The sequence below is a fragment of the Ixodes scapularis genome, unplaced genomic scaffold (genome assembly GCF_016920785.2).
Source record: "Ixodes scapularis isolate PalLabHiFi unplaced genomic scaffold, ASM1692078v2 PGA_scaffold18__7_contigs__length_3171195, whole genome shotgun sequence".
In the NCBI taxonomy this organism is placed as follows: domain Eukaryota; kingdom Metazoa; phylum Arthropoda; class Arachnida; order Ixodida; family Ixodidae; genus Ixodes; species Ixodes scapularis.
Window position 1 is genome coordinate 1772058 of NW_024609844.1, and position 10049 is coordinate 1782106.

Genomic DNA, 10049 nt, shown 5'->3' on the forward strand with positions numbered 1-10049 from the left:
AAATAATAATTACTTGAAGCCTAGTATTTTTATTCATCTAGAGTCACTAATCTCGTGCTGCACCTGGAGTCTCTGGTTTGTCTGTAGGGCCACTTATTTTCCTTACCAGTCGGCCTACTCATGACCATGAATATTAAATACACAAATTATTAAAATAACTAACGACTTTCAATAGCAGCAATCTTGGATATTGCAAAAGTTAAGAAAGTATAACAAAAACAGAGTAATGCAGGGGTCAACACAATTTCAAGATGTAAAAATAAAATTATATTCCAAACTATTTAACACACCAAGCTGGAAACGAATGCTTTACTCATAAGACAGCAACCGAATATACATGACTCGAAGATTTAGAAATGCAGTGCTATTTCCTATCTCATTTGTTAATATTCTTCGTCTGTTTTTCATTTTGACCAGTGTCAGTACCTGTCATTCAATGTGCTTGCTACATGAAATACTTGTATATATGTCTTTCTTTTGGATGATTTTATTATTCTGTGTTTTTTTTCCACATTCATAAAAATGGTTGTGATCATTCAGGATATTCGTACTTTTATTGCTATTTATTTGGTATTCATCTAGTTTCACTGGGATTCGTCAAGCCGTTATTTCTTTGAACTTCTTTTTGTAGTAGACGGATCATATATATTTGTTTTACTAACGGCATAATTAACTCCATTGTGTATATTCATGTATTTAAACACTGTATAGGCATAATTCATCTAAATATGTCTTAGTCTACGCTGACTGTACAGTGGTTGTCACTATATCCCGATGCGCCAGAATCGCTGCAGGTGGAGTTCTATTCCAAAATGTATAAAATATTTGTTTTGACATAAAGAGGGTGTTTCCGAAAAAGCGGGCAAAATCGCTCCTGCAAACAAGCATCGCACAGAGAAAAGGTTGACGCCGTAGTGGTTTATGTCAAAGTAAAATTGTTAGAGTTCAATATAATTGGATAATTAATGAGTTCCGAGTTCTTAAAATATTAAATAATAGTTTACAAGGAATGGTTTCCATTGTAGTTTTGATCGGCATTATCGTGAACTATGTAATACCCCACGTTACAACTGTATGAGGCATTTGAAATTATGCCTTTAAGATCAATATTTAGCAATTCATTCAGTCAAAATTACTTACCCAAATAGATTGAACGCTAAAAATGTTTCTTTGATGGCAGGTGCAAAGGGCCAAAGCTGGCAGGGTGGTGGAAGCTACAAGCCCGTTGGACCACTCAAACGTCGATCTTTCCCCGCATGCCCACCCTGCGGCAAACGTGTAGCTCGCACCGCTCTGTCAGCTTCAAGGGGCCGTGCAACGATATTGAGTATTGGGCTTTCTGGCACTTGTGGGGCCCAAGCACTGGTGTTCCCGTTTCTGAGATTCTCCAGCGCAAGATTTCTCTCCACGCTTCGAGCAGAGACCCGTAAGGTCAATGATGTACTGCAGCTGTACTCTGTGCACCTTCATTAATCCGAGATCTACTGGTCTCATCTTCATACGCCTCAGCCCCTAACCAAGTTTTTATACTGACACCGTTTTCGGAATAAAACGTGTCAAATTCACGTGAACAGGATTTCAATCCCAGCAGAATATAGCAGGGGTTAAAATGGACGGTAAATCTCGTATACCGACACGCTGGGAAGTCTCTTAACATGACTTGTTTGGGGTGATCAGTACATAATCATCTCATTGAAGTGTAAAGCTTAATTGTACTCTTTTATGCCTCATTTGACATACCGGTTTCCAAATTTGGCACCCAGTTGCAGTATTGCTGAATATGAGTAGTGAAGGGCACAAACAAGTATTGTCGCCTTCCGTTCTTTACCGTTTATTAATCGTCGTCTTTCTAAACCTTGCAGATCAAACTGGGCGGGAATTTCGACACAGATGAGAACGACACTTCGCTGCTTTGCAAAGGTGGCCGTTCACCAGCCGAGTCCCTTTTCGGCGGTGCAAGGCCTTTGTGCTACATTTTATCTTTACACAAATGCGACAGAGCCAGTTCAAATGAGATGGGAACAGTTGAGCCTGCTGCGCGCGAACTTTTCATTGTCTGTCTTACCTTACTTTGCCGAACAACCGCCCTCACCCCTCTTCCTTTTCAAAGCCTAGCGGAGGCTTTCATCCAATTATTTATTTAAACTGTATAATTCCTCTAAGTATGCCTTAATGCGGGAAGACTGAATAGTGTCTTACTTTTGTTTTATTTTGTCAAAATGTCCGGAGGTGGTGTCTTATTTTTAAAACTGTGAAACAATGTGTGCCATGTGCGCGTTCTGTTTTTTGTTTGCGGAAGTAATGGCAGATCTACACATTTCTTACTGCCATGCTTACAAACCACAGGTGCTTAAAACATTGGCGACTACATATAACCGGCAGAGAAGCGGCCGGCCATCGGCAGTCAGAAGATGGTGGTTCACAAGCCCCTCCGGTCGTAAGCGGTTGCAAGTGTGTCAACTGCCAAAATTGGTTCCCTTATCTCAGTACTCTCATATTGGGCCTACCAAAACTCTCCGCAGACGTGTTAGAAGCGCGCATATATGAGTGCTTCGAACATGTCTACAAACAGTTTTGGTAGGCCCAATATGAGAAGACAAGAAAAAAAAAACTCGTCTCAGACGGTGTTTGCACACTGTCTTTTGTTTGGTGTTCGAGCAGTGTTACCTGGACTTTGCGGAGCGAGTCAAGAAAACGCCAGGAGATGATTAGTCTGCTAACGTAAGTGAACAATAGAATTCGTCTGGTACGAAGCGTCATTCGCAGACAAAAATAGAACAACAAAATACTTTATTCCGTTACCGGACCGGAATAAAGGCAGCCCTCTGGTAAATTGCGAGTACCGTGACGAAGTGATACTACGGGACGCAAGCTGAAACTATAATGGTCTGCTATACTTCCCGTTTGATGCGATCGACAACGGGCGCTCCCTCTGCAAATCTCAAGCTCTGCTGCCGTACAGAGCTCAAATTCTCCTATGTACACTCGGCACAAATATTACTGCGAAACTCCTGTCACCATCCGTGTGTTAATGAGAAGTTCTCACCAAAAGAACTCGGAAACCAACTTAAGATATATCATTCATCGATAACTCTCGCCCAGTAAAACGTTGGGACATCACGTTCAATCAGCACCCGAGAATTCTATCGCTCTCACCATGGACCAAACACCTACCGCAAAAACTGGTTTTGAAAAGAAGGACGTTATCTTGTACTCTAGATGGTAAAGCAAGCCTGAACAAAATCTAATAATCGCCATCTTCCAGCCTGAACCATTCCCCCAACACGGTCCGGGAGGGCGTTGCAGAGGAGATCGATAGAACGTGTTGAAAACGCGGCCGAAAGATTCTATTATGACTTTACGACTAGTCGGAGGCTTTGCGTGTTTTCTCGCGTTTGGTTGCATTTTCGGAGGAAACGAACGCAATATTCAGATTTACTGAATAAAACTACGCTGGAATTAACCTCTATCTCATATTTTTCTACAAGTGTTTCAGATTCTTTTTAATGGGGACGAAGCAGAGGGGAATGCCACTCTAAGCTCGTCTTGAGTGAGAAGAAATGGGAAAAAAGATACTTGTCTCGCAATAGGGACTGTAAACTCTATACTGGTGATGAATGGTAATCAATTTATACTAGTGATCAATTTACCAAATTATAACATTTCGTAATCAACTTCTGGGTGATCTAAAGGGCTTTTTAGCAATGCGAGTCTCTGAGAAACTCGTGAACGTGAACAAAGTATCGAACTAAAACCCATTTTTCCCAAGTGAGCCCCGCTTGTGTTAGTTTTTGGCAAAACGCGAGTCTGATTGATTAATCTACACTTCATTTCATTTTATTAATGATAACATCAGTCGCGTGGATGCAGCACTGACGCAACAGGCTAACATTTTCCTTCCCCCTAGCTTTTAAACGTTGCATATATAATGAAACATTTATCGCTGAAATTTAAAATTTGCCGTTGGTATTTGACTAAAACATACACACTTGGAAATGGTATAGTCCCATGGGACTTAATATTTTCGTGTCCTTCAGATTGAAATTTCGCGCAGGTACTCTCGTACTGACAAAGCGTGCTGTTATCCACACCGCGTTGAATTTCGAAAGTGGCCTTCAGTTCTTGACTTGATCAAACTGAACTGCAGATGCGCGTTTTCCCTTTTTGTTGCCTTTTTTTCTTCTCGTTTCTGCGTCGTAATTCGTAATCATTTACTCCGCAGTTTAATCATGTAATGAATAGCCAACTAGACCGATTTCAAGCACTGGTGCCCTTCAGTTTTAGATTTGCTCATCGAATGTGACGATATCTGATGGCAGGTAAAGTATTTTGTGTTGGCGCCTGTTTATTAATACTCATGCTTCTATAGTTTGCAGGCCGAGGTAACCGGAAATGCTTTTAACGCAAATCTGAGCGACCCTTCACTGCCTAGGAAGGAGGGCCAGCCACCAGCCAGCTACACTTTGCCAGTGCCAGACCTGCGGGCAACATTTTCCCCCAGATGAATGGAACCAACTAGTCGGATCAAATAGGGAATGGCCGCAGCTCAGCCAACTACATGCGACATTTTTATTCTCTTCCCTACCTTCATTCGCCGACACACCGTGTCCGTTTTGTTAACGTGTAATTCCCAAAGCCTGTGGCGGTGATATACTGTGCAGTTGTTGGTTTTGTGGCATGCCTGCCTTTTTTCAGCACTACAGAGCAGGAGCGATGTAACCAAACCACGCTCCTTTATCGTACCCAGTTGTGTCTTTGTCGATTTGTGTGGGACTGTATCGACGTAATCCTTTAACACGTGTTTAAAGGTGAAGTAAAACCTTTGAATCTCGTGCTTAATAGAGAAGGATCGCGTTTATGTTTGATTCGCGTACATTTTTACGATTGACGTTTTCGGTGTATTCAGTATCAAGTTATGGTGTGCGTGTTTGATCGTAATATGATTATTTTACTTTTTTAAATTACACCGCCATATCAATGAAAACCCCTGAATTTCTCTACTTCATCAGCATAATGTGTTTATGTTTGCTTGTTCCTTAAGTTTCGTTCTGATCGAGCTTTTGTATTGTTATAGTATTAAAAAAAGGAACTAAAAAAAATTTGATCTTCACTCCTAATAGAACTTGCCCACGCAGCATTCGACTCCAAATGGCAGAGAACCGACTGCGAGGACAAGGGGGCGGAGCTCTCCTTCCAGGGAGCCGAATTGCAGAGGCAACCATTGAAGATGGACCAGGAGGGGAGGACAGACGGCGGTGCGACTTCTGCCGCCAATCTTATGGTGCCCACGGAACTAACAACACCAGGTACGAGAAGACGCAAACGGGAGAACACTCATCCAGCTTCGCACCCCCTTAGCACACCCTCATAGATTCATGAACAGTCCCACACGCATAGAAAACCTTTTTGTAGGCTCGGTTTTCCAGAAGATGGAAAACGTAAGCAATCTGATGTGGTACACAAAGTTTTCCCCACGTAGAAACTTCATTAAGTTTTAATTAGCGGCCTGCACCAAGCCGAAAAATTATACCGCATACATAGTATTTGATATCAGAGAAATGTACCATGCTGAGTTGTTTATATTACAAAATTGTATTTTCTGCTTCAGTTCCGGTTGATCGAGTAGCTTTCACAAATGCTATAAATAATTTTCGACGCATGAAATAGCCCTAAACATGTTCGGCTGTTCCAAATGATTGAAGCTTTAGAACAGGGGTAGCCAAGATGCGGCTCTTCGTGTGTTAAAGTGTGGCTCGCAACTCCACCCTACCCCCCCCCCCCCCCCCTCCCCGTTACCACGAACACTTCCTCACAAAGTGAAATGGAAGTTTAGCTTTAGACTGGCAAATGTCCACATCATTGTCGGTATAGAACCGCGTTTTTCGCTGTTTCAAATCGCAAATAAAATAACCGCTGCGTACCTTGGCGATTTTTCAAGTTTCTAAGGTACACAACGATTATTCCACGAGCTTATTGATTGGTTAGCAGAACGTGCAAGCCACCACAGCTGCAGCACCATGGGGCTGCCAGAGTCGAGTCTTTAACGGTCGCCTGTAGACCTTCACAAGCATCGCGAATGAACCTTTGTAACGTCGCAAATGAATGAATACCTACTTTAGGCCGCACGGCATAATGTAGGTATCCTGGACCATGTTCATCTAGGTACTCAAAATTCATGTTCAGAACAATAAAAGCAGCGCCGACTTTTCCTGCTCTGTCCTGTCATCCCAACCATAGAGATCGTACATAGTAACTCTAGAGGAAAAGGTCCGCCATTTTCCCATGCATTCTGGCTGCCGCAAGTGGCGGAGCATGCAGCCCCACACATTGTTACCGACTGCCTCCGATTTCACACATATAATTATATCATCAGAGCAGTTTCATGAACTTCAACAATCCGCAAACTTACCGGTGGAAAGATATCCGCGTTCCTTTCAAAGCTTCCTTTTTGCATAGCGCGCAGATGTACGGCCTCCCGTCAAAACTGAACTAAACCAGGTAACCGTCCTCGCGGACGGGGCGCGAGTGGGCGCGCCCATAGAGTTCTTATAATGTACGCTAGAGGTTCAACTGGCGCTAGTGTCTATGCGACTTCCGTGACGCAAATTGAAGCAGACAGCAACCAGTCTGCTTTTCCAGTCTTCCTGTGTATTCCTAAGAGAAAGCGCGCGTGCATTTTGTCTCTTCGCCGGAAAATAACACGGAACACTTTGGTCATTTGGGTCGTACCGAATAGTATGTACTTTGAATAACACTGTAAAAGTGTAATTGCTTTAGTTAGCGCATTTTTCTTCATCAGTGACCGATGTTTAACTTCGCGGAACGTGTGTTCCGCAGCAGGTGTGTAAAAACAAGCGACGATTCGAAGCAAAATTACAATCGAAAGGAATGTAGAGTGTGTTCAAGGCTCGCCAGCAATCCAGTGACGCTTATATATTGATAATATGCCAGTCCTGTCACTATATAAAAATGACCCCGTCGTGCATGAGCGGATAAAAACATTCAAAACGTAGAGAATAAAGTTCGTGGGCTATAAAAGTTTTCTCTTCGTATTGCTTTCTCTGCCAGGCAGCTTTTATGGGGCACTTGTTCTCAAAGATTTCGAGCGTGCGAGTGATATTTTGAACGTAGAACAAGCAGCTTCGCTCAGAGCAAAGAATAAAACGGTACTTACTTATTTAAAATAGGAATAGATTACGTGGCCTTCAATTAATTGTGATCGTATATGCACGTGTAGTCACTGATCCGGTGTTACTGCGTAGTTCTTGCCGTCTTTCTTAATTTCCAGTTCTTCTTCGTTCGTTTGGCACGTATATCCCCCACGCTGAAAAGCGCCGACGTCGTGTTCGCGCTAACAGTGTCCGACAGTGCACATAAATACACGTACGAAGCTGTTTTAGAACCGTCTTAAATGCGATGAATTTGAAAGAAAAACGCCGTAACTGACCAATTATTTCGTCGGCCTGACTTAGAAATGTTCCAAGCTACCTAGTACGTACGAAGTATTCGGGATATTTGCTCTTATGATCGAGCGCAGAGAGAAAATGCACTCACTTTTTCCCATAGAAATGCATTACCGGAAGTCAATTTTCGACTGGTTGCTGTCTGCTTCAATTTGCGTCAGCACACTAGCGCCACTTGAACCTCTAGCGTACATTATAATAACTCTATGGGCGCGCCCCAGGAATACGAAACCGAGCAAACACCATATTTTCGAGATTTCAACAGAAGGGAAGTTAATGCAGCGTAATGAGTGCACTGCTTTCTATAAGCGTTAGAATAGCTCAGAATTCAGTTTACAACCTTAAATTATCACTGTTTATATTGCTGAGTGTTTTCAGTCTTCGCGATTACCATTGGCGACTGTGGTCCTTCAGCTGGCAACATTGGTTTCTTTCTCTCGTGTTCTGTCGCTCTCTTTCGCGTCTTTCACTCGGGACCCAGGATGTCGGCGCACGGGTTTTGCCACTCCTCCTCACCCACCTTTAACCCCCTGATCCCAACAGACTTGATCGAAGCATACTCTGGCGACAAAGTGGATACCTTCGACCGTGACAGCCGCAGGATTGACACCTCTACCCAGACCAACAATTCAGGCCCACTCAAGCAGCAAACGCACCGACGACCGGACAAGCACCCGTGCCGCTTCTGTCCTTACTCATGCTCTTCTGCAGCGGATGTCGCCGTCCACGAGAGGACACACACTGGCGAGAGGCCCTTCAGTTGCGATGCCTGCAAGAAAACGTTCGTGCGGAAGTCTCACTTGACAGCTCACGATAGAATTCATACCGGAGAGAAGCCGTTCAAGTGCAACACGTGCAGCAGGGCGTTTACTCAGAGAACCAGTTTGGCGGTTCATGAGAGGACTCACACAGGAGAAAAGCCGTACAGGTGCGAGACCTGCAGTAGAGCGTTTGCGGCTTATTGCAATTTACACACTCATAGGAAGATACATCGCAAGTGATCGAAGCAGCAACGTGCATCACAGTTGTGGAGGGGGTTTAAACGAAATACTCGAGCACCGACGTATGTTCATTTCGTTTGGCGATAGACCTGCAGGAGTTCTACTCGTGAGCAGTGCAGTTTTCGAATGGTTCGAAAATATTTCAGTCTATTATGTATCCTGCAAGCACAGATTAAATTGTGAATTTACCTTAGACGAAGCGACCCTGATTCTTTTTTGTACTCGAAAAAATAATTACTTGAAGCCTAGTATTTTTATTCATCTAGAGTCATTAATCTCGTGCTGCACCTGGAGTCTCTGGGTTCTCTGTAGGGCCACTTGTGTTCCTTACCAGTTGGCCTACTGATGACCATAAATATACTAATTAATGAAATAACTAATGTCTTTCAATAGCAGCAATCTTGGATATTGCAAGAGTTAAGAAAGTTTTAAGATGTAAAAATAAAATTATATTCCAAATTATTTCACACACCAAGCTGGAAACGAATGCTTTACTCATAAGACAGCAACAGAATATACATGACTCGAAGATTTAGAAATGCAGTGCTATTTCCTATCTCATTTCTTAATATTCTTCGTCCTTTTTTTTTTCATTTTGACCGGTGCCAGTTGCTGAATTCCCATGACATCATTCAATGTGCTTGCTACATGAAATACTTGTATGTATGTCTTTCTTTTGCGTGATTTTATTATTCTGTTTGTTTTTTCACGTTCATGAAAACGGTTTTGATGATTTAGGATATTCGTACTTTTAGTGCTATTTATTTGGTATTCATGTAATTTCACTGGGATTCGTCAGGCCCTTATTTATTTGAGCTTCTTTTTGTAGTAGACGGATCATATATATTTGTTTTACTAAAGGCGTAATTAACTCCACTGTGTATAATCATGTATTTAAACACTGTATCGGCGTAATTCATCTAAATATGTCTTAATCTACGCTGACTGTACAGTGGTTGTCATTATATCCTGATGCGCCAGAATCGCTGCAAGTGGAGTTCTATTCCAAAATGTATAAAATATTTGTTTTGACATAAAGAGCGTGTTTCCGGGGAAACGGGCAAACTCGTTACTGCAAAAACTACTCATCTCACAATAAAGAAGCCTGATGCCGTAGTGGTCTGTGTCAAAGTGATATTGTTAGAGTTCAATATAATTGGATAATTAATGAATTCCGAGTTCTTAAAATATTAAATAATAGTTTTAAAGGCATGGTTTCCATTATAGTGTCGTTCGGCATCGTCGTGAACGACTTAATACACCCACGTTACAATGGTATGAGGCACTTGAAACGAGTCAAAATTACTTACCCAAATAGATTTAAAGCTAAAATGTTTCTTTGATGGCAGGTACAAAGGGCCAAAGCTGGCAGGGTGGTGGAAGCTACGAGCCCGTTGAACCACTCAAACGTCGATCTTTCGCCGCATGCCCACCCTGCCAGCCAGTGGCGTACACAGGGGGGGGGCCGAAGGGGCCGCGCCCCCCCCCCCCCCCCGAAATTTCTGAGCGGGGGGGGGGGGGAGGGGGGGGGCGGGGAGTGGGGAGTGGGCGAGGTCACTGACTCTCGGCTTCATCAATATCAAAA

General features: G+C 42.9%; 1 protein-coding gene across 1 annotated transcript; it reads left to right on the forward strand.

Annotated features, from left to right (window-relative positions):
• Positions 1-1609: 1609 nt before the first annotated feature.
• On the forward strand, positions 1610-8464 carry LOC121835651 (zinc finger and SCAN domain-containing protein 22-like). Its single transcript, XM_042290077.1, has 3 exons — positions 1610-1616; positions 5136-5306; positions 8007-8464. The coding sequence occupies exons 1-3, from the start codon at positions 1610-1612 to the stop codon at positions 8462-8464; spliced, it is 636 nt and encodes a 211-aa protein (XP_042146011.1).
• Positions 8465-10049: the final 1585 nt, after the last annotated feature.

Coding starts and splice junctions, on each gene's coding strand:
- LOC121835651 (XM_042290077.1), top strand. Junction 5,307..8,006: donor CACGGAACTAACAACACCAG/GTACGAGAAGAC, acceptor TGATCCCAACAG/ACTTGATCGAAGCATACTCT.